We start from the raw sequence: 24,134 nt of genomic DNA, 5'->3' as shown, positions 1-24,134 counted from the left end.
GGGCTGGAGCGTGTCCAGAGAAGGGCAACAAGGCTGGTGAGGGCTCTGGAACACAAGTGCTGTGAGGAGTGTCTGAGGGAGCTAGTGTTGTTTATCCTGGAGAAGAGGAGGCTCAGAGGAGACAAGGTGGTGTCAGGGCACAGGTTGGACTTGATGATCTCCAAGGTCTTTTCCAACCTTGCTGATTGTGTGATTCTCTGAAACCACCCTTGGAGCAGTTGTAGGATGAGCCCTGGGCCTCCTCTTGAGAAGGTGCAGCAGCCCAGGTCCCTCAGCTTCTCCTCACAGCCCCAAAGCCCATCCTGTCAGTCCTGCAGAGCCTCTGCAGCCCCTCCTCATTGCCCAGAGCAGGGAGCCCCACAGGCAGACACAGCAGGGCAGATGTGCCCCCCTGGCCTGTGGTGCCTCTGGCAAGGGAGCAGCAGGAGGCCCTGCAGGAGCCTGCAGACAATTCCTGAAGCACTTGGAGGATGATCCTGCTCCCCAAGGGACGTTCCCATGGTGTGATGCTGTTTGCCCCCAGTCTGCCCACGGCCAGCCTGGGGCTGCTGACGGGGCTTTTCTGTGCTGAGCATTGGCCTGGCCGTGTTGTGGAGAGAGCCTGGGCAAGGAGCCTGCAGCCCCCAGGCCCTGGCCTGAGGCGTCAGCGCTGCCCCAGCAGTGCCCATGGCCTGTCCCTGCTGCAGCCCCGGCACTGCCACCCCCAGCCCTGTGCCCGGCCCCGAGAGCACTCAGGCCCTACAGCAACAGCAGGGCCAGGAGGGCAGCGGGGCAGGGCCACGGCAGCAGCACTGGCAACACCAAGTGCTGCTGCTGCTGGGCACAGCTGCTGTGCCAGCACTGATCTGCCCCAGCTCTGCACACAGACACTGCTGCTGCAGCCACACAAAAGGGAACAAAAGGGGGATCTCTGCAGAAAACTCTACTGGGGACATCATTTAGTTTTTTTAAAAGCCACCAAGAGCAGAGCTCATCATTGACACAGACTGGGGCTAGAGAAAATGTGGAGAGAAACAAAACAAGAAAGGGAAAAATAATAGCCTTGCTTTGTGAATATACATGAAATCTAAAACAGAGGAGGAAAACTCTAAACCAAACCAACAAGTGCTATCAAAGATGCCTTTTATTACAACAGACTGGCCTGCAGTTTAGTTTTTGTGAAATCGTCCCGTGATCACTGTCCTCACTGCAGCCTTGAGCTCCTGGATCCTCAGGCTGTAGATGAGGGGGTTCAGGGCTGGAGGCACCACCGAGTACAGAACTGACACTGACAGATCCAGGGATGGGGAGGAGATGGAGGAGGGCTTCAGGTAAGTTAAAATCCCAGTGCTGAGAAATAGGGAGAGCACGGCCAGGTGAGGGAGGCAGGTGGAAAAGGCTTTGTGCCGTCCCTGCTCAGAGGGGATCTTCAGCACAGCCCTGAAGATCTGCACATAGGAGAAAACAATGAACACAAAACAGCCAAAAAATAGAAAAGCACTTAGCAGAATCAGCCCAATTTCCCTGAGTCTGGAGTGTGAGCAGGAGAGCTTGAGGATGTGTGGGATTTCACAGAAGAACTGGCCCAGAGCATTGCCCTGGCACAGGGGCAGGGAAAATGTATTGGCTGTGTGCAGCAGAGAATTGAGAAAGGCACTGGCCCAGGCAGCTGCTGCCATGTGGGCACAAGCTCTGCTGCCCAGGAGGGTCCCGTAGTGCAGGGGTTTGCAGATGGACACGTAGCGGTCGTAGCACATCACGGTCAGCAGGGCAAATTCTGATGTAATGAGAAAGGAAAAGAAAAACACCTGTGCAGCACATCCTGTGTAGGAGATGTTCCTGGTGTCCCAGAGGGAATTGTGCATGGCTTTGGGGACAGTGGTGAGGATGGAGCCCAGGTCGCTGAGGGCCAGGTTGAGCAGGAAGAAGAACATGGGGCTGTGCAGGAGGTGGCCGCAGGCTACGGCGCTGATGATGAGGCCGTTGGCCAGGAGGGCAGCCAGGGAGATGGCCAGGAAGAGGCAGAAGTGCAGGAGCTGCAGCTGCCGCGTGTGTGCCAATGGCAGCAGGAGGAAGTGGCTGATGGAGCTGCTGTTGGACATTTGCTGTCTCTGCCCATGGAGTCCTGTTCAAGGAGGAGACAGTGATAAGTCAGAGGAGACTTTCCTGAGCAATGCCCAAGCCCTTCTCTCCCAGTCCTGCCCGTGCTGTACTGTGCCACCCAATTTGCCTTTGCTCAGAGCCCTTCTTTCAGCCCCGTGCCTGGAGCTCTGCTGGGATCTGGCCCCGTTGCTGTGATTTGCAGGGGCTCTGCCCATGGACACTGAGGGGTCAGCTCTGCTCTGCAGCAGTGGGGTCATGGGAACAGGGACAGGGGTCAGTCCTGGGGCTGGACTTCATCAGCCCAAAGTGCTCCAGAGGCAGAGGAGCTTGGCAGCATCTCCTGTACCAAGGCTAGGGAACTGTGATGGCCAAAGAAACTTTGAGAGAGTTTACCGCTGTGCCCAGGGAGATCAGAGAGAACAGTCAGTACAAGATCATTGGCTGTAACTCAGTGGAGGGCAAGGGGAGCTGCTCTGTCACTCCATCTGTCCCCAGGTGCCCTTTCTGAGATCCAGGGCAGTCTTTGTGTTCCCCTGAAAATCAGTCTGACACACCTGAGAGCAGAGGGAACCAGAGCAGAGCAAAGTGGCGCAGCCTTTCTCAGAGTCTCAGCCCCACTCCTGGTCAAGGACACTCCTGTCCCCCAGTGTCCCCTGGAGGCAGCTCACAGCTTGGATGGCATCCCCAGGACACACCAGGGCTCCTGTCCACGGCACTGCTGGAGGAGAGTCAGTTCATTCCCAGCTTGCCAGCCTGCCCTGCCCAGAGCTCCCCGGGGTAGAGGGAGCTGGGACACCCCATTGCTGTGCTCAGCCTGCACAGGACGAGCCCCAGGGCTGGGCCTGAGCCTGCAGCTGGAACTGCCATTCCCAGAGAGCCCCTCAGCAATGCCAGGAGCACCTGGGCAAGGCAAGGAGGGAGAGAGCCTGGCCCTGAGGAAAAGCCTTTCCCTGGCCAGCCCTGCACAGCCCCTGCCAGGCAGCAGCAGTGCAGGACAGTGGCCCTCAGGCCCTGGTCAGCAGGGAATGGGCACATGGCAGGAGAGATGCCCTTCATCTCTGCTGCTGCTCTGCTGGCCCAGGAGGGCACTGAGGGCCCCGAGCCCTCGGGCTGAGGGCTGTGCTGGCTGGGAGGGGACAGCAGAGCTGTGCTGCTCAGGGCAGTGTCTGCCCTGCAGGGCAGGGCCGGCAGGTGCCACATCTGCCCTTCAGCAGGGCTTCCCTCAGCACTGCCTCCCTCCCTCCCTGCCCAGGGCTCTGCTGCTGGAGCTGTCCCAGCCCGAGCTGTTCCTGTGGCCCCGGGCTCCTTCCCTGCCAGTGCTGCCAGAGCCCAGCCCAGCCCTGGGCCAGCTCTGCCCTGCAGCTGCTCGGGGCTGCAGGGATTAAAGAGCAGCTCCCCCAGGCCTGGGCACCATGGAAAGGGGATGCTGGATGCCTCTGGAGGCTTGCAAGGTGCAGGCACTTTTTTTCGGTTCCCAGGAAACCCCGGTGTGATGCTTTAAAAGCCTCAGCCTCTACCCAGCAAAGCTAACTTTCAATACCCACCAAGCTTAGCCAGGGAAAGGTGGGTGCACAGATTCAGGAAAGCAGAGACTCAAGCAGGAAACTCCTGCCCTGATGTGCTCATGAAAATTCTCCTCAGAAATGACCTGGGCATGAGCTGGAGCTCTGAGCAGCCCTGGCACATACAGCACCCTCTCCACAGCAGCAGGAATCTGCCCTGGCAGGAGTCACTCCTTGCATCCACAGCTCCCCTCCAGCATCCATGGGAGCTCCCAGGCAGGCTGAGAGCTGCCCCTGGCAGGTGGCAGATGCCCTGGGCTGGCCAAGAGCCCTCAGGGCTGCAGCACCTGCTCTGCACCACAGCCCTGGGCAGCCCTGGCTGCAGCCCCAGCTTCAGCCCCTGCAGCCGTCCCTGGCAGCAGGAGCCGTCCTGCCCTGTCCCTCTGACGGTGCCCAGGGCAGCCCCGCTCTGGAGCACATCCTCCCCCAAAGCAGCAAGGGCAGCAGAGCCATCCTTACAGTCACCTCAGTGCTGTCCTGGCTCAGCTTCAGGAGATCCCTGCAGACAGAGACTGACTGTGTCACAAATGGTGAAGATTTCTCCATGAAGAAGTTCAAAATTTTCAAAACTTACGATGATTTCTCTGTGAATAATCTCAGAATTGTCCTTCATGTTTCTTGGAGCCTCTGTGTGCTTCACTGCTCTCAGGTACCTGCAGGCAGCACCCTCAGCCCTGCTGGGCTGGAGAGGAGCTGCTCCTCAGGAGAAATGTCTTTTTAAAGCTCTTCCTGGTTTCCAGAATCTGCCCCTCTGCCAGGAGCCTGGCCCAGCTCAGCAGCAAAGAAAAAGTGCAAGGATTTTAATGAGCCTCTCGGGGCTTTGGTGTTGTTTACATCAGATTCATTTCCTCAGAGAGTGCTCAAAAAACTTCTCAAGAACTCAAAATTGAATTCAAATACTGAAGTTTCTTCAAGTTTAATTGGTCCCACTAAGAGACAAGACTGAGAAAGTGTCTCCAAGTTCTACTAAGAGCAGAACACTGCAGGCAGTGATGACAGGTGGGGACAAACAAGGCAAAGGTGTCTCTGATGCTGAGCAAACCTGGATGTGTTTCAGGAATGCAAAGGGCCAAGGCCTGAGCCCCAGCCCCTGCCAGGGCAGATCCTGTCCCTCCCTCCTTGCTCAGGGCTCTTCCCAGGCCACTGGGATGTGGGGATGTGCAATGCCAAGGGCAGCACCATGGGGCGGCCCCTGCCAGGCTGCTGAGCAGGGACAAGGAGGCAATGAGGCCCCAGGCCTGCAAGGGTCACTTGTCCCCTCCTGATGCCTCAGGCCCAGGGCCAGCAGCCATGGCCCAAGGGCTGCAGGAGTTGGCTGTGTCAGGGCCTTTCAGCTGCTGCCCATGCCTGTGCCCTGTGCAGCCCAGGCTGTGCTACGGTGTCCATGCCCTGCGCCTCTGTCCCTGCAGGCTGTCGTCATCCCCCGGCTGCCCCAACTGCCTGGGCCCTTCCTTTGCTGACAGCTCTGCGTCCTGCCTGCCTCTGCCTGGGCACACAGAGCCTTGGGCTGCTCCAGACTCCTGCTGGGGGATGTGTTGCACCTCAGCCCTGCCCTGGGAGGGAAATTCCTCTCTCCTTGTGTCGTCTGGGCCTTCCCAGCTACTCTTTGCATTAATTCATTTTTCTCTGGTTGTTTTCCACTAGGTGAAAAGGCTCCACCATCTCTGAAACCACTCTTTAAACACTCTCATGGTTCTCCTCCACATTTCTCAGCCTCCAACCCAAGGATCACAGAGCTCTATTGTCCTTATTAAGTGGTCATATGCCTGAGATCTCCAATCCCCACCTTGGGAAATCTCTGGGCACTCTCCAAGGTGTTTGCAATTGAAAACATTCTGCTCATAGCCTAAGAAAATCACCAGAGGACAGGGCCAGCCCAACCTCTTTGTCCTGGCTGCTCTTGTCTTGGAGCAATCCTTGGATATGTGGAATTTGGGAGGCCAAATTCTAATTATGGCCATGGTCCCTGAACAAGAGGGTTGGTTCTTTTTCACAGGAGGGAATGAACAGACCCCAGTGTTTCAGGGGCAGATGAGAGGTGACCAGCAGGGGCCAAGGCCAACCGAAACTTGCAAGGGTTTTTTCTGGCATATACCCTTGCTTATAGGAAATTTTGTAGGAATAGTACCAATTTCAGCAATGGGCTTCTAAAAAAATGTGTGGTTGTTTTCCATCCCAAGGAAAGCTCAGAGCCCCAGTGCTTCAGGAGCTGATGAGAGCCTGCCCTTGACATTCCAAGATCAGCCAGACCTGTCAGGTGGCCCCGGGGAGGCCAAGCCAACCAGACCTGTTCCATGTTCCCTCGGTTCCATGGGGCCCCACAGTGTCCCAATGGTCCCTTGCTTCCATGAGGCCCTGAGGTGTCACAATGTCCCCTTGGTCACACAGGGCTCTGAAGGCTCTGAATGGTCTCCATGGTTCCATAAGGCCCCCCAGAGTCACAGTGGTCTCTGGGTTCCATGGAGCCCCGCTGTGTCACCATGGCCCCTTGGTTTCATGGGCTCCAGGGGTGCCACAAGGATCCCCTTGGTTCCATGAGGTCCCCACAGTGTCCCTGTGATCTCCACAGGAAGGAAAGAACCCAGCCCCAGGGTGGCAGGGGCAGTCACCAGAGGCCAAGGCCAGCCAGACTTGACGGTACTGGCAGATTTTGCCTGGGAGCAACCCTTGGATATACAGAATTTTAGAGGTGGAATTCCAGTTTCAGACATGGACACCCAGAGAAGAAGGGCGGTTTTTTACCACAGGAAGGAAAGCATGGAACACTGGTGTTTCAGGGCAAGATGAAATGCGGCCTTCAGAGGCCTAGGCCAGCCAGACCTCTCTGTCCTGGTAGCTTCTGTCTGAAAACAACCCTTGGATATAGGGAATTTTGAAGGTGGAATCCCAGTTTCAACAATTTCTGCATAGATAAGAGTTACTGTTCTTTTCTATAGGAAGGAAAGCTCAGAGCCCAAGTGCTTCAAAGGCAGAAGAGGAGAGAGCTGTCTCCTGGGAGGCCAAGCCAGGCAGCTTGGCCTGTTTGTCCTGGCAGCTTTTTTCATGGAGGAATCCTTGGACAGATGGAATTTTGGAGGAGGAATCTCAGTTTTGACCATGGACACTTTGAGAAGAAAGACAGTTCTTTTCCATTAGAAGGAAAGCACAGAGCCCCAGTGTTTCAGAAGCGGGTGAGAGGGACACCCAAGTGGCCAAGGGCAGGCAGACTTGTCTACCCCGGCAGCTTTCTCTTGGGAGCAATTCTTGGATGTAAAGAATTTTAGAGGTGGAATCCCAATTTCAGCTATGGACACCTAGTCAATATGGATTTTTTTTCCTATAAGAAAAAACCGTGGTCCAGGCATTTTTGGAAGAAGATGAGAGGTGGCCACCCTTAGGCCGAGCCAGCCGGTGTCTCTAGTGGCACCTTTCGTCTAGGGGCTGTCCTTGGACACAGGGCATTTTGGAGGTGAAATGTCAATTTTGGCTGTGGTTGCCTGGACAGGAAGAAGAGTTCTCTTCAGTAGGAAGGAAAGCACAGATCCCCAGTGTTTCCCAGGCACATGAGTGTCAGCCCTAAGGAAGCTAAGGCCAGACAGACTTGTCAGTCCTGGCAGCTTTTGTCTGAGGGGTACCCTTGGATACAGGGAACTCTGGAGGCAGATTACCAATTTTGGCCATGGGCACCTGGTCGAGATGGATGTTTTTTTCCCATAAGAAAGAAAAGCACATGGTTCCAGTTTCTCAAAGGCAGATGAGAGGTGGCCCCCGGTGGCCACGGCAGCCAGATCTGTCTGTTCTGACAGATTTCGTCTGGGAACAATCTTTGCACAGAAGGAAATTTGGAGGAGGAATTCTAATTTTGGCAATGGGCCCTGGAGGAGAAAGAAAGTTCTCTCCCAAAAGAATGAAAGCCCAGAGCCCCAGTGCTCCAGGGGCAGATGAGGAGCAGCCCTCAACATGCCCAGGTCAGCCAGACCTGTCAGGTGGTCCTCAGGAGGCCCAGCCAGCCAGAGCTGTTCCATCTTCCCTTGGTTTTGTGGGATCCCACAGTGTCACAATGCTCTCCTTGGTTCCATGAGGCCCTGGAGTGTCACAATGTTCCCTTTTGCTTCTGTAGCGTCACAATGGCCCCTTGCTTCCATGAGGCCTTTCAGTGTCACAGTGGCTTTGTGGTTCCACAAAGCCCTGATGTGTCACAATGGCCCCTCGGCTCCATGAACCCTCGCTGCCACAGGGCTCCAACGTGACACCACGGGCTCCACAAGGTCACCACAGATCCTTGGTTCCTCGGGAACCCTGAGTTTCACCATGGTCTCCTTGATTCCATGAGGCACCACAGTGTCACAATGGCCCCTTGGTTCCATGAGGTTCTGCAGTGTCACCGTGGTGTCCTTGGAGCCGCATTGTCACAACTGACCCATGGCTCCATGAGGTTCCGCAGTGTCACTGTGGTCGCTGTCAGAGGCTGGATGAGATCGATGTCCCGAGACGCCTTGGGATGCTCGGAATGCCCGTGTGGGGCCAGGGCCGGGCCAGGCCTTGGTCTGTGGTGGGATGGAGCCCTGCCCCCAGCCTGGCTGAGCTGTCAATCACACAGCAGGGGGGGTTAACCCACTCTCATTGGCTCAGCTGTCAATCAATCACACAATAGCTGCTGCCTACCCTTACTCTGATTGGACAAGCAGCTAAAAGTCCCACCCAAGGGGCGGGCCCATGGAGGCCCAGGGGGTTAAAAGCCGGAGCACGAGGCCAGCCCATGCTCTGATTGCTGCCTTCTCCTGGGGCTCCTCTGTGAGCGACGCTGGAACCCGAGCAGCTGGTACCTGTATGTGTGTCTTTCTACAGATCTGCTGTCTTTGTGTTGTTCTCTATTTCTTCTTCTAATCCTACTTACCTGGGACATTCTTGAGTTAATCCTTATCATCTTAAGAGTGAAAGGTTTCTAGGTCAAATGGGCTAAGTTAATGAAGTTAATGCTATGATAAGAGTTTCATGTTGAGCTGGATGTTGTATTAAACCCTTTGCCAAAGTTCCTGATTGTCTGTGTTTTGCCAAAACAAAAATTTTGTGTCACTCTGACCTCCTGGCTCAGTTGATTACAGTGTGGTGCTCATCACAGAGGTTGTGGGTTCAATCCCTGTGTGGGCCATTCACTTTAGAACTGGACTTGATGATCCTTGTGGATCCTTTCCTGCCAAAAATATTCTTTGCATCTGTACATGCTGAGAGTATCTGGTTGGTGTTCCTCCTTTGTAGCAAACACAAGTAAAGAAACCTTTGGTCACCCCCAGCATTTAGGTTTTCTGGGCTGTTACAGCCCTGCAGGCTCACAGTGGCCTCTTGTTTTCATGAGGCCCCACAGAGTCACGCTGGCCCCTTGGTTCCATGGCCCCAGCAGTGCCATGATGATCCCTTGGTTCCACAACTTCCCACAGTGTCACCCTGGCCCTTGGTTCCATGACGGTCTGGAGTGTCCCACAGATTGATGCCATTTGTCCTTGCTGCCCCTGCCATCCCCCTGCCCCACAAACAGCCCCGAGCCACCCGCCAGGGACAGGCCCTGCTGTCCCAGCCTGGGCTCAGGGCTTGGCCTTTCTGCTCCCTGCAGCCAGCCCAGGCCTTGCTCAGCATTGCAGTTCCCTGCTCACAGCCTTGGGCTCCCTGCAATCCTGCCCTCAAGGATCTGCTCTCAGCAGTGCCTGCGCAGCCTTGGGCACTCCCTGCCCTCAGTGGGGCCCAGGGATGCTCCAAGGGACTTGGAGTTTTGCTTCTGACTCCTTGAGCAGCTTCTGCAACCTTCTCTCAGTGCCTGGGGGTCCTGGACTCAGCCCTAAATCCACCGTGGGGGTGATGAAAATACAGAAATCCCTTTTGGGCTCTTTTTCTTCCTTCATTTGTCTTCAAGTCCTCAGGGCTTGTGCAGCTCATTGAAGTCCATTTGTAGTTCTTTTAGGGAGGAAGATTTCAGGGTGCTCTTCATGACTTTTATCTTCAGTCAAGTGAGTATTTTTTTAGTTTTCAGTTCAGAGAAGAGGTGATAGAAGCATTCCCCAGGTGATCTTGATGCTGAATGTCTCCTTAGGAGGTCTGGGCATGGAGAAGAATGAGCCCCTTTAGGGCTGACCCTGTTTGGACAACCTGCTCCTGACCCCAACCTCACCATGTCTGACATGGCCCACCTGGGACTGACATCCCTGTGCCCTCCATCAGAACCTTGTCCCCTGAGCTCTGCAGCTCCATGTCCCAGCCCATTGCACCATGTCCCAGCTGCTCTCCTCAGGGCTCTGCCTGCACACAGGCCCAGGAGAAGTTTTCTTCTTGGTAAGGAAAGAATGGAAAAGCCTGAGCAGGTTTCCTGAACAACAAACCCCACTCAGGAACCACATGCTCAGTCCAGGCTGCCTGGAATGATGTCACCTTTCTACAAGGGACAGTGTGAGCAGAAATGATCTCTGTACGCAGAATTCTCTGAGTCTTTCAGCTGAATTCTCTGCCCCTGTCTCTTCCCTGGATCTCTGTTGCAGATGGAAGCTGCTGGTGCCATCCTCCCCTTTAACCTCTCTTTTGAAAGCAGACAGATGTTCCCAGGTGAGTTCAGCAGGATTTGCTCCATGTTCCTACAAAGCTTTTGTGTTCCTCATGGAACGAAGGGGCCGTTGTTACACTGAGGGGGGGCATGGAAGCAAGGAGCCCACTGTGACCCTGGGGTCCCCTGGAACCAAGGGGCCACTGTGGCCCACCAGGGCCATGTGGATCCAGTGGGCCATTGTGACACTGTGGGTCCAAGGAGACCGTGGTGGCAGCACTGGAACCTCCTGGAACCAAGGAGTCCATGGTGCCCCAGCGGGGCTGCACGGAGCCAATGGTCCATTGTCACACTGCCCATCCAAGGAGTCCAGTGGGACACTGGAAGCTCATGGAACCAGGCAGGCCATTGTGACCCTGAAGGACTTGATGACCCCAAATATCCCTTGTGACACAGCAGGTCATCGTTGGAACCAAGGAACTGCTGCTGAAAGTGTGGAAACTCCTGGAACCAGGGGCTGTTGTGGCACTGCAGAACCAGCACAGATGCTGGACCTTGTCCCCTGGCCCTGCACAGCTCCTTGGGAGGCACGGCAGGAGCAGCACCCTGGGAGCCTCGGGAATGCCCCTCTGGGATCCATGGCACACACTGCCAGGGTCTGCAGTCCCAGATCCCAGCCAGGAAAAGATGTTCCTGCCCTTGAAGGCAAAGCTCTTCACAAGGAGCCAAAAGCCCAGTGAAGCAAGATCTTACAGTGACATTTCACTGCCAGCCTTCATAACTTCATGGTTGTTGTAGCTCATGGATTGGGATTTAAATCAGGGGAGGATCTTTGGTGGGAGCTGCCCTGGCTCAAAAGGGACACTGTGAGAGAAACAGAGGAGGCAGAGAAAGGAAGGTGAGAAAGGAGGACACAAAGACAATCAGCTGAGAAGGTGGCACTCTGAAAAACAAACTGGAACTGATGAAAAATGAACAGGACAGAAAACAATAATTCTGAAAGTTTTCTTTACTACCAAAATACATCCCACCCACCCAGCCCCACACAATCCCCATCCCACACCCTCAAATTTGGATCCCATGTCTCCCAATCTCCTTCCAACCCTTTCACACCCTGGAGGCTGTGGAATTGAGTTGTTTTGGCATGGGACTGAATTTTCTGAGGTGGGAACAAGCCAGTTTGAGGTGGGATTGAGCCCTTTTGGGGTAAGATTAAGTTGTTCTCAGTGGAACTGAGTCCTTTTGAGGTGACAGATCAATCCATCTTGGCTTTTGGAATGCAAAGAGGTGGAGAATAGTGCCTGAAATTCCCCAAGTACCCACAGTTTTTCCAGAATATGTCCCCAAACCCTAAATTCCCCCTCAAATGGTGGGACTATACACATATTTGATCATTTTCTTTCTTTTTAGTCCAGTTTCAAATGTTTTTAAAGGATGGAGATAAATCAGAAGAAAATGAGGGTCAAACCAAAAGGAGAACCAGCCAAGTGTCTTCCCACCATGGCTCACAGTGAATGTGGGTCACCAGGGCTCTGCCCAGTGTGGGTCCTCTGATGGGGGATGAAGTTGGGGCAGTGCACAAAGCCCTTCCTGCAGTCGGGGCACTCGCAGGGCTTCCCTTACTGGTGGCTCTGTTGGTGTCTGGTCAACTGAGAACTCTGGGTGAAGCTCTTCCCACCCTGGAGACACTCGTAGGGCTGTTCCCTGGTGTGGATCCTCTGGTGGCAGATCAGGCTGGAGCTTGTGCTGAAGCTCTTCCCACATTCCCCACACTTGCAGGGCCTCTCCCAGTGTGGATGCACTGGTGCCTGACGAGGTGGGAGTTGTGCTTGAAGCCCTTCCTGCAGTCAGGGCAGCGGAAGGGCCTCTCCTCTGTGTGAATCTGCTGGTGCAGGAGGAGATGTGAGCTGCTCTGAAACCTCTTCCCACACTCAGGACACTCGTGGGGCCTCTCACCTGTGTGGATCATCTGGTGGGTGATCAGGTGGGAGCTGCAGCTGAAGCCTTTCCCACATTGCCCACACTCATTTGGCCATTCCCCAGTGTGGATCATGGAGGGGTGTCAGGGAGCAGATTGGTGCCCCTGTTCTCCAGGAGGAGGCAGTCAGAGAACTGCTGAGCCCCTTGGATGTTCATAATCCATGGGCCCAGATGGGATCCAGCCCAGGGTGAGGAGGGAGCTGGCAGATGAGCTTGTGAAGCCGCTCTCCATCATTTCCCAACAGTCCTGGCTCACTGCTGAGGTTCCAGAGGAGTGGAAGCTGCCCAATGTGTTGTGCATTCACAAGAAGGGTAGAAAGGAGGATCCTGGTAATTACAGGCCACTTTGATATGGGAAACATACCTAAAATTCAGAATTTTAGAGTCATTTATTGTGCTTAAGCAGATGGAAGGGAAGCAGAAATATACAGCTTATTTAGCAATCTTAGAAAACAAAAAATAATTTCCAACAAAACACATAAGAATCCATTTGCTAGGTAAAGGTCATAGAGATAAGATGTATATTGTGTATTTTGTGAAAACTCAGGAAAGGAAGACTTGGGTATTGTGAAAACCTGATAAAGTAGAACCTGTGGCTTAAGAAACCAGTAAGAACCAGGCTCCTGGTTTTGACCAGGAAAAAGTGACCTGGGAGTTACCCAAACCTTCCCTGCACCTGCCCAGAGGCAGAGGTCAAACAGTGAACAACTGAAGAAGACCTCTTACTCCATCAGAAGACCCCTGTCTGCAACCACCAGGAGCCATGGCACCAGAGAAGACTATGGAGAGTCTGTCTGATGCATGGCTGCACAGCAAGGGCCATGATACTGTTTAGCTAGTTAAGACTTAACTGTGTGTACATGTTGGATGTGAGGAGCAGCAGGAACATAAGCATAAAATTATGCAAGAATAAGGAAAATTGTAACCGCATTGTAACTGCAAGGCCGACTGCACAAAGAATACGCGTCAAGATGTAAACCAATCATGAGCTGTAGTTTTGCAATATGCATAAGCTAATTAACAATACTATATAAGTGCAAATAGATCCAAATAAAGCTGAGACCTGTTGATCATTATCAGGATGAGGCTCATCTCCCGTTGTTTTTCCCACAGAAGACTAATTATAATATGAAGTGCAAGGAGGCAGAGAGTGAGCAGGGAATGGGCGGGCAGGGAGGGGTGGTTTTGTGGGATCTGAGAGTATTTAAACCTTAAACCTGTCTCAACCAGGTACACAGGTATGGTGGAAAATCCCCCGTGTGTCCCAGCTGGAAATAAAACATCCCTGCTTTACAGTTTGAATTGCAAAGTCCTCATTGTGCAGCTCAGTTTTGGTGCCGTGGCTCGGATCTCTGGGCCTGGCTGCAGGAGCCAGCGGGAAGTGGACACTCCCAGCCGCGGCCGGGTCTGTCCGGAGGACCTCCGCTCCCCGGCCGCTGCTGCGGAGGACAACAAGAACCTTCCGCAGGGCAGGGCAGGGGTGTTTGACTGGAATGAAGGGAGGGCCCAGGGACGCCTGTGAGACGCTGGGAACGCCCACGCCTGGCGAAGGCAGCGTGTCAGAGACGTCTGACAGAAAGCGCTGATGGTTGGGAGAAGGTCTTGGAAAGGTGGAAAAAGGGGATTTCTGCTGAGCACGCAGGGTGGCTGCTGTGAGCTTTGGGGTAGGTCGAGCAGAACCCAAGGTATTGTCAGTTTTGTCTATCATTTTGTTGCTATAATCCTTGCTGCTATCAAAATTGTGTTTGCCAAGGAATTCTATCAACAGGTGGTGGGATATATGGTCTTTTGGACTTGCAGTTTAATTTTTGGTGGTGGGAATTTAGGTTCTGAGTAATTAGGCTTTAGAGTGTCTCTTGAAAGCATTTCCAACTAGAACTTCAGAGCCTTTTTGTGGCGTAACACTGTCCTCTTGTGTCAATAACTACAATTACAATAGGGAGCCAGCAGAGTAAAGAAGTGCCCAAGAGAAATCCTTTATGATGGATACTGACCCATTGGAAGGAAATTGTGGGGAGGGAGAGGAACAAGAACAAGTAGAATTTCTAGTTGATATGGGGGGCAATATATTTGGTTTTAAACCAAGCTTTAACACCAGTGGGAGAAGATCATATTATAGTTAAAAGAGCCACTGGCCAAGCTGAAAAGGCTTCCTTATGTGAACCACTAAAATAGAAACTGGGAAAAAAAATAGCTATACAGAAATTTTTAGATATGCCTAATGCACCACACACACTCCTGGGAAGGGATTGACTTGAACAATTAAATGCAGTCATGAGACTTGAAAAAAGGGGAAATTCCTCTGGAGGTAGTTGCTCAAAATACATTGAAATTATGAGTTTACTTTTAGTTGATGTTCCCATAGAATGAAAAATCAGTGAAGACATCATAGCCCAGGTGTACTGTGTGGGCCATGGAGAAGGCAGGAAGAGCCAAAAGTGAATCATCAGGAGAGGTAAAGCTTAAGGAGGGACAATGGCAGGTAAGAGTAAAACAATATCCCTTAAAGAAAGACGATAGGGAAGGAATCCAGACGGTAATGGAAATATTTTTGCAATGGGGCCTGTTAGGAGAATGCAAATCTGATTTCAACACTCCCATATTACTGCTCCATAAACCTGGTGGAACATATAGAGTAGTCCAGGATTTGAGAGCAGTCAATAAAATATTCGAGGATTTATATGCTGTATTAGGGAATCCATATACTTTGTTAACAGTATTAACACCAGAACTAACTTGGTTTACTGTTTCAGATTTGAAGGATGCTTTCTTTTGCCTCCCTCTGCATGAAGCCAGCCAAAAGATATTTGCCCTTCAATGGGAAAATCCTAAAAGTGGACAAGGAACTCAACTCATCTGGACTGGACTGCCTCAAAAATTCCCTCACCTTATATGGCAATCAACTTGCCAACCATGTTGAGTCTTGGGAATCCCCACCTGGGAAAGGAAGATTGCAACAAGACGTAGATGACATCCTGATTGCCACTGAAACAGAAGATACTTGCATGGCTTGGACAGAGAGTCTCTTGAATGTTTTAGGGCTCCAAGGGTACTGACTGTCCAAGAAGAAAGCCCAGATACTGCAGAGAGAAGTAATTTACTTGGGCTGTGAGATTAGTGCCAGGCAAAGGACCTTAGGATGAGCCTGGAAGGAGGCTACATGCCAAACACCAAAGGCACAGAGTGTAAAGGAGCTGAGAACTTCTCTGGGAATGACCGGGTCATGTCACCTCTGGATCTGTAATTATGGACTGCTTGTTCAGCCCTGTATGCACTGATCAACACCGAGCAGAAGCATCTCCAATGGGATAAACCAGCTCCACGGGCCTTGGAACTACTGAACAAGGCCCTAATGTCAGCTCCAGCCCTGGGGCTCCCTGATGTGAGTGACCCTTTCTTTTTGTTTTCTTATGAGAAACAGGGAATCACCCCAGGAATATCAGCACAAGATCTGGGACCACACCGTGGGGCAGTGCCTACATTTCTGAGCAATTGGATGCAACTGCAGAAGGATGGCCAGGGTGCTTGGGTGCGGTAGCAGCCGTGGTGCTGAACATCCAAGAGGGAGGGAAATTCACCTTGGGACACAAAATGACTGTGCTGGTGTCCCATACAGGGTCTGCAGTATTAAAAGGGAAGGGCAGGCATTGGCTTCCTCCACAGGGATTCCTGAGGTCTCAAGCCATCATGGTAGAACAGGATGATGTGGAGATTGTGGTCACTAACATTGTCAATGCAGCTTCTTTCTTCAGTGGAAACACAGGGGAACAGGACACCAGGACTGCTTGGAAACCATTGAAGGAACGTGCTCAAGCTGCCTGGACGTAAAAGATGCTCCAGAAGAAATCCTGAGATTATGAAAGGCAGTACAGCTCCCAAAGAAAACAGCAATCATGCACATCAGAGCACATCAAAAAGCAAACTCAGAATTAGAAAAAGGAAACAAGCTGGTGGACAGAGAGGCAAAAGAAGCATCAAAGAGAGAGGTAAAAATGGAAGGAGCTTGAATTCTGGATGGAAATATTTCTCTTGAGGGTAAGCCAAATTATGACAAAGAGAATCAAAAACTAATCACAGATCTGAAGGGGACATACAATAAAGAAGGTGGACCTTCACTCCAGAAGGAAAGGCAATCCTACCCAGCCATCTGATATGGTCTATAGGAAAGGAAGAGCATGAGAAGAGGCTTTGGGGAACAGAGGCCCTGCATAAGCATTTGGCTCGGGGCATCATAGCTAGAAAGTGACACACTACAGTAAGGCAAGTAACCCAACAGTGGGATCTCTGCCTCCAGACTAATCCCAAAAACACTCCAAAGACAGAAATGGGTCAAACTGGGAGAGGGAATGGACCTGGCCAACAATGGCAAATTGATTTTTCAGAACTCCCAAGAAAACGGGCGTTTTTTATTTATTGGTATTGACTGATACCTTCTGAGGATGGCCTGAGGCTTTTCCCACTAGAACTGCTGAGGCTCGAGAGGTGGTCAAGGTATTGATCAAAGAAATTGTACCACGATTTGGGGTTCAGCCGTCATCTCCTCAGACAGAAAACCCCATCTTATTTCAAGGGTTGTACAACAGATTAGCAATACTCTGGGTATAGATTGGCAATTACACACCCCATAGAGTCCCCAGTCAAGTGGACAAGTGGCAAAGATGAAGCACCTGATCAAGCAGCAAATGGTGAAATGAGGACAGGAGGCCAACCTGCCTTGGCCTCAGTCTCTCCCTTTAGCTCTCTTACACACATGAACTAAGCCAAGGCAAAGGAAGGACTGAGTCCCTTTGGGATCCTGTGTGGGCGACCCTGTGAGGTGCAGAAGGGAACATCATCACAAGCAGAGGAAGAACCCATAACAGAATATATACTAGCCCTAGGAAAACAACTCAACAGTATTAAAAATCATGTATTGCGAACCGGGTGTTAGGGACTGCATAGACCAGTGCATAATGTGCAACCTGGAGATTATGTCTGTGTGAAGTCTCTTGTAGAAAAGACTTTGGAAGCACAGTGGGAAAGACCATTGCAAGTGCTCCTCACCTCCTTCACTGCAATCAAGATCAAAGAGCAAACTGCATGGAACTCTTGTTAATCTCTGAGGCAGGTGTTATAAATTACAATACAACATAACATAGAGATTCTAAGGAGAGTCTTTAGAAAGATGAAAAAAGACACATCTCACCACTGGTGGGATGCATTTTTGGATGGTTTCCTACTACAACAGGTTTTCTAAACCAGTTGTGTCACCCTGTAATAGTTTCATTAATTCTGGTTGGTTTAAGGTTTTTTTGGTTTTGATTATGCTTTTTCTTAGAATTTAAACTGTTCAGAAGGATGGCCACAATTGTCTCTTGTGGTTTTTAATCAGCTAGTTAATTATAGTTTTAGAGAATATCACAAGTACCTGAGAAAGCCAAAGTATTTGCATATCTTAGGAGAAAAGGGGGTAATTAATATAGGAAACATATATGCATATGAAAATTCAGAATTTTAGAAGCATATCATGTGCTAGAACAGGTGAAGGGAAGAACAGAAATATATTTGGCTTATTTAGCAATTTTGTAAAAGTAGAGAAACTACTTGTACAACAACGCATAGGAAAGTAACTTGTTAGATAGAAACAATTACCAGAACACATAGGAATTCAATTGCTAGGTAAAGGTCATAGAGAGAAGATGTATATTGCTAAAACTCAGTAAAGTGGTATTTAGGTATTGTGAAGATCAAATAAAGCAGAATGAATTGATTAGGAATTCAGCAAGAACGAGGCTCCTCGTTTTGGCCAGGACAAACTGACCAGGGAATTGGCCAAACCCTCACTGTGCCTGCTCAGAGATGGAGAAAGACTTCTTACTTCATCAGAAGAACCCTGCCTGTGACCACCAGGAGAAATGGCACTGCCAAAGACTAATTATAATATGAACTGCAAGAAGGCAGTGGGAGAATGGATGGAGAACGGGTGGGAAGTGTGATCTTTTTGGGATCTAAGTGTATTTGAACCCTATAACCTGCCCCGACCAGGTACCATAAACGGTGAAAATATCGCCTATGCATTCCAGCTGGAATAAAACAGACCTGCTTCAGAATTTAAAATTTTAAAGATTTTATTCAGCAACTCAGTACTTAACGCCTTCTTTTCCTCAGTATTCAACAAGAAGACAGGTTGTCCTAAGGACAGGTGTTTTCCTGAGCTGGTAGATGGGCACAGGGAGCAGAAGAGCCCCCTGCAATCCAGCAGGAAGCAGCTGGGGACCTGCTGAGCCACTCAGATGCTCACAGGTGTCTCTGAGACCAGATGGGATCCATGCTAGGGCCATGAGGGAGCTGCTGGATGAGCTCCCCAAGCTGCTCTCCATCATTTCTCCTCAGTCCTGGCTCAGCAGGGAGGGCCCAGAGGCCTGGAGGTGCCAATGGGAGCCCATCCCCAAGAAGGGCTGCAAGGAGGATGTGGGGAACTGCAGGCCTGTCAGCCTGCCCTGGGTGCCCAGCAAGGGGATGGAACAGATCCCCTTGAGAGCCATCCCAGGGCACCCCCAGGATGGCCCAGGGATCAGAGGCAGCCAGCGGGGATTGCAATATCTGCACTGAGGATCTGCAGGAGGGGATTGAGTCCAGCATCAGCAAAGTTGCAGGTGACACCAAGCTGGGTGTGAGTGTGGATGTGCTGGAGGGTAGGAGGGCTGTGCACAGGGCCCTGCACAGGCTGGATCCAGGGCCCAAATCCAACAGGCTGAGGCTGAACAAGACCAAGGGCCGGGTCCTGCACTTTGGCCACAACAAGCCCTGCAGTGCTCCAGGCTGGGGACAGAGTGGCTGGACAGTGGGCAGGCAGAAAGGGACGTGGGGCAGTGCTGGACAGCAGGCTGGACATGAGGCAGCAGTGTGGGCAGGTGGGCAAGAAGGCCAATGGCTCCTGGCCTGGATCAGGAATGGTGTGGGCAGCAGGAGCAGGGCAGGGATTCTTCCCCTGTGCTGGGCACTGGTGAGGCTGCACCTCGAGTGCTGTGTCCAGTTCTGGGCCCCCAATTTAGGAAGGACATGGAGGGGCTGGAGAGTGTCCAGAGAAGGGCAACAAGGCTGGTGAGGGGTCTGGAGCACAAGTCCTGTGAGGAGTGGCTGAGGGAGCTGGGGTTGTTTATCCTGGAGAAGAGGAGGCTCAGGGGAGACAAGGTGGTGTCAGGGCACAGGTTGGACTTGATGATCTCCAAGGTCTTTTCCAGCCTTGCTGATTCTGTGATTCTCTGAAACCACCCTTGGAGCAGTTACAGGATGAGCCCTGGGCCTCCTCTTGAGAAGGTGCAGCAGCCCAGGTCCCTCAGCTTCTCCTCACAGCCCCAAAGCCCATCCTGTCAGTCCTGCAGAGCCTCTGCAGCCCCTCCTCATTGCCCAGAGCAGGGAGCCCCACAGGCAGACACAGCAGGGCAGATGTGCCCCCTTGGCCTGTGGTGCCTCTGGCAAGGGAGCAGCAGGAGGCACTGCAGGAGCCTGCAGACAATTCCTGAAGCACTTGGAGGATGATCCTGCTCCCCAAGGGACATTCCCATGGTGTGATGCTGTTTGCCCCCAGCCTGCCCACGGCCAGCCTGGGGCTGCTGACGGGGCTTTTCTGTGCTGAGCATTGGCCTGGCCGTGTTGTGGAGAGAGCCTGGGCAAGGAGCCTGCAGCCCCCAGGCCCTGGCCTGAGGCGTCAGCGCTGCCCCAGCAGTGCCCATGGCCTGTCCCTGCTGCAGCCCCGGCACTGCCACCCCCAGCCCTGTGCCCGGCCCCGAGAGCACTCAGGCCCTACAGCAACAGCAGGGCCAGCAGGGCAGCGGGGCAGGGCCACGGCAGCAGCACTGGCAACACCAAGTGCTGCTGCTGCTGCTGGGCACAGCTGCTGTGCCAGCACTGCTCTGCCCCAGCTCTGCACACAGACATTGCTGTTGCAGCCACAGAGAAGGGAACAAAAGGAGGATCTCTGGAGAAAACTTTCAGGAAGTCCTTTAGTTCATTTAAAGCAACTGAGAATACAGCCCCTCTATGGCACAGTCTGGCCACAGCAAAGGTGGAGAGAAAAAACATCAGAAAGGACACAAACAATGACATTTCCTTGTGGACAACATTTAAAAAGTCAAACACAGAAAAACAACCTCAAAAATGACACCAGGAAGTAGTATCAAAGATGACTTTTATTACAAATTATTTACAGAAATTGAACAGCAGTTTAATGTTTCCGAAATGGTCCTGTGATCAGTGTCCACACTGCAGCCTTGAGCTCCTGGTTCCTCAGGCTGTAGATGAGGGGGTTCAGGGCTGGAGGCACCACCGAGTACAGAACTGACACTGCCAGATCCAGGGATGGGGAGGAGATGGAGGGGGGCTTCAGGTAGGCAAATGTGCCAGTGCTGAGAAACAGGGAGAGCACAGCCAGGTGAGGGAGGCAGGTGGAAAAGGCTTTGTGCCGTCCCTGCTCAGAGGGGATCCTCAGCACAGCCCTGAAGATCTGCACATAGGAGAAAACAATGAACACAAAACAGCCAAATATTAAGGAGGCAGAAACCACAGTAATCACAAATTCCCTGAGGTAGGATTTGGAGCAGGAGAGCTTGAGGATGTGTGGGATTTCACAGAAGAACTGGCCCAGGGCATTGCCATGGCACAGGGGCAGGGAAAATGTATTGGCTGTGAGCAGCAGAGCGTAGAGAAAGGCACTGGCCCAGGCAGCTGCTGCCATGTGGGCACAAGCTCTGCTGCCCAGGAGGGTCCCGTAGTGCAGGGGTTTGCAGATGGACACGTAGCGGTCGTAGCACATGACAGTGAGAAGGGCAAAATCTGTTGCAATGAAAAAAGCAAAGAAAAACATCTGTGAAGCACACCCTGAGTAGGAGATGTTGCTGGTGTCCCAGAGGGAATTGTGCATGGCTTTGGGCACAGTGGTGAGGATGGAGCCCAGGTCGCTGAGGGCCAGGTTGAGCAGGAAGAAGAACATGGGGCTGTGCAGGAGGTGGCCGCAGGCTACGGCGCTGATGATGAGGCCATTGGCCAGGAGGGCAGCCAGGGAGATGGCCAGGAAGAGGCAGAAGTGCAGGAGCTGCAGCTGCCGCGTGTGTGCCAATGGCAGCAGCAGAAAATGGTTGATGGAGCTGCTGTTGGACATTGCTTCACTCTGGGCATCATTGATTGTTCAAAGAAGGCATTGAGAAGCTGGGAGAAATTTTTTTATGTTACTGCTGTGCAATTTTATTAGGAATCCCCTCAAAACTACTTCTCTTTATGTGGGGAAACTTCTCTAAAAACTTGTATTTTTCAGTTTAGGTTTGTGCTGCTGAGTTACTTCCTCATCTTCAGCATTGCTGTCAGCTTCAGCTCTCAGGAGCCCAGGGGTAAACAGGAATCTCTTTACCCCAGTTCAGTCAGGTCTGCCACTCCTCACAGAGGTTCCCTATGTTAATTTCATCCCCTCCTGTTCTCAAAGTGATCACATTTAAAATGTGCTTGAAAAATAAAGAAAACTTTTTGAAAGTTTCAGTTTAAAATTCATTCTCTCAAAACCATTCTCTCTTTCTCTGTGTACCTGGCCAGGGCAAATTCCAAGGGTTAATCTGGCTCTCTGCTGCCTGGAGTTGTGCCTACTGGGAGCTGTTTCTCTCCATCCAAGCCTTGTCCCTACCACTGCTCCCAGAGCCCAGCCCAGCCCTGGGGGCTCAGCTCTGCCCTGCACACCCCTCCCAGCACAGGGCACTGCCCAGGGGCATCTCCCTGGCACCAGGGCCTTAAGGGCAGCTCACACAAACAGAGATGCTGCAAGCCAAGGTGCTGCTGCTGCTGTCTGTAGCTAGAGGAGGGTGAGGAGGCCCTTTCTGAGGGAGATCTGAGGCACATCTGCTGATCCCCAGGGTGACAGTGCAGGAGTGTCAGTGACACAGACAACCCTGACAGCCCCTTTCCCTTTCCTTCCTGAGAAAGCTGAGAGCAGCCCTGGCCATGCAGCACCATCTCCACAGCAGCAGGAATCTGCCCTGATGGGGGTGGCTCCTTCCACTTCCAACTTCTCCCCACAGTCCATGGGAGCTCCCAGGCAGGCTGAGAGCTGCCCCTGGCAGGTGGCAGATGCCCTGGGCTGGCCAAGAGCCCTCAGGGCTGCAGCACCTGCTCTGCACCACAGCCCTGGGCAGCCCTGGCTGCAGCCCCAGCTTCAGCCCCTGCAGCCGTCCCTGGCAGCAGGAGCCGTCCTGCCCTGTCCCTCTGACGCTGCCCAGGGCAGCCCCGCTCTGGAGCACATCCTCCCCCAAAGCAGCAAGGGCAGCAGAGCCATCCTTACAGTCACCTCAGTGCTGTCCTGGCTCTGCTTGAGGAGATCCCTGCAGTCACAGACTTACCCTGTCAGAAGTGGGGAACATTTCTCTACAAAGAAGCTCAGAATTTCCATTCCAGTTTCTTTGAGCCTCTATCTGCTTCATTCCTGCTCTCAGGTACCTACAGGCAGCACCCTCAGCCCAGCTGGGCTTAGAGAGGAGCTGCTCCTCAGGAGAAATGTCTTTTTAAAGCTTTTCTTGGTTTCCAGGAGCTGCCTCTGTGCCAGGAGCCCAGCCCAGCTCAGAAGCACAGACACAGCACAAGGACTTTAATGAGTCTCTTGAGGTTTGGTGTTGTTTACATGAGACTCAGTCCCTGAGAGAGTGTTCAAAAAACTTCTCAAGAACTCAAAATTAAATTGAAACACTGAAGTTTCTTGAAGTTTTAATGGGTCTCACAGAGAAACACGACTGTGTCCCCAGGTTCCAGTCAGAGCAGAACACTGCAGGCAGTGATGACAGGTGGGGACAAACAAGGCAAAGGTGTCTCTGATGCTGACCAAACCTGGATGTGTTTCAGGAATGCCAAGGGCCAAGGCCTGAGCCCCAGCCCCTGCCAGGGCAGATCCTGTCCCTCCCTCCTTGCTCAGGGCTCTTCCCGGGCCACTGGGATGTGGGGATGTGCAATGCCAAGGGCAGCACCATGGGGCGGCCCCTGCCAGGCTGCTGAGCAGGGACAAGGAGGCAATGAGGCCCCAGGCCTGCAAGGGTCACTTGTCCCCTCCTGATGCCTCAGGCCCAGGGCCAGCAGCCATGGCCCAAGTGCTGCAGGAGTTGGCTGTGTCAGGGCCTTTCAGCTGCTGCCCATGCCTGTGCCCTGTGCAGCCCAGGCTGTGCTACGGTGTCCATGCCCTGCGCCTCTGTCCCTGCAGGCTGTCGTCATCCCCCGGCTGCCCCACCTGGCTGGCCCCTTCCTTTGCTGACAGCTCTGTGCCTGCCTGCCTCTGCCTGGGCACACAGAGCCTTGGGCTGCTCCAGACTCCTGCTGGGGGATGTGTTGCTCCACAGCCCTGCCCTGGCAGGGAAATTCCTTTCCCCTTGTGTCCAGTCTGGGCCTCCCCAGCTGCCCTTTGCTTTAATTATTTTTTCTCTGGCTGTTTTCCACTAGGTGGAAAGAATCCACCCTCTCTGAAACCACTTTTTAAACACTCTCATGGCTCTCCTCCACTGTCCTCAGCCTTCAACCCAAGGAGCACAGAGCTGCATTGTCCCTATGAAGTGGTCGTATGCCTGAGGCCTCCAAACCTCACCTTGGGAGATCTCAGGGCACTCTCCAAGGTGTTTGCAATTGAAAACATTCTGCTCATAGTCCGAGAAAATTCCAGAGGACAGGGCCAACCCAGCCTCTCTGTCCTGGCTGCCCTTGTCTTCGAGATACTCTTGGATATATGGAATTTAGGAAGCCAAATTCTAATTTTGGCAATAGTCCCTGGACAAGATAATTTGTTGTTTTCCACAGGAGGGAAGGAACAGAGCCCCAGTAGTTCAGGGGCAGATAAGAGGTGACCACCAGAATTCCAGAGGTGGATTCCCAATTTCAGACATGGACACCTGGAAGAGAAAGACGGTTCATTTCCACAGGAAGGAAAGCATGGAACACTGGTGTTTCAGGGCCAGATGAAAGGCGGCCTTCAGAGGCATAGGCCAGCCAGACCTCTCTGTCCT

General features: G+C 52.5%; 2 protein-coding genes across 2 annotated transcripts; both read right to left on the bottom strand.

Moving 5' to 3' along the window:
* Positions 1–1,148: 1,148 nt before the first annotated feature.
* LOC134562346 (olfactory receptor 14J1-like) lies at positions 1,149–2,122 on the bottom strand. The gene has a single exon (XM_063419722.1). It carries the CDS (start codon positions 2,079–2,081, stop codon positions 1,149–1,151), a length of 933 nt encoding a protein of 310 aa, XP_063275792.1. The 5' UTR covers positions 2,082–2,122.
* Positions 2,123–20,338: 18,216 nt separating this feature from the next.
* LOC134562344 (olfactory receptor 14I1-like) lies at positions 20,339–21,465 on the bottom strand. The gene is made up of 2 exons (XM_063419721.1): positions 21,449–21,465; positions 20,339–21,194 (listed from the first exon to the last, which is right to left on the bottom strand). Exons 1-2 carry the CDS (start codon positions 21,463–21,465, stop codon positions 20,339–20,341), a joined length of 873 nt encoding a protein of 290 aa, XP_063275791.1.
* Positions 21,466–24,134: the final 2,669 nt, after the last annotated feature.

This window comes from Prinia subflava, chromosome 27, assembly GCF_021018805.1.
Source record: "Prinia subflava isolate CZ2003 ecotype Zambia chromosome 27, Cam_Psub_1.2, whole genome shotgun sequence".
NCBI lineage: Eukaryota > Metazoa > Chordata > Aves > Passeriformes > Cisticolidae > Prinia > Prinia subflava.
The sequence above is the reverse complement of the archived record's forward strand: the minus strand, read 5'-3'. Positions and strand labels throughout refer to the sequence as shown.

Bases quoted from the DNA above. Each gene is read 5' to 3' on its own strand.
- LOC134562346 (XM_063419722.1), bottom strand. From the start codon at position 2,081: ATGTCCAACAGCAGCTCCATCAGCCACTTCCTCCTGCTGCCATTGGCA.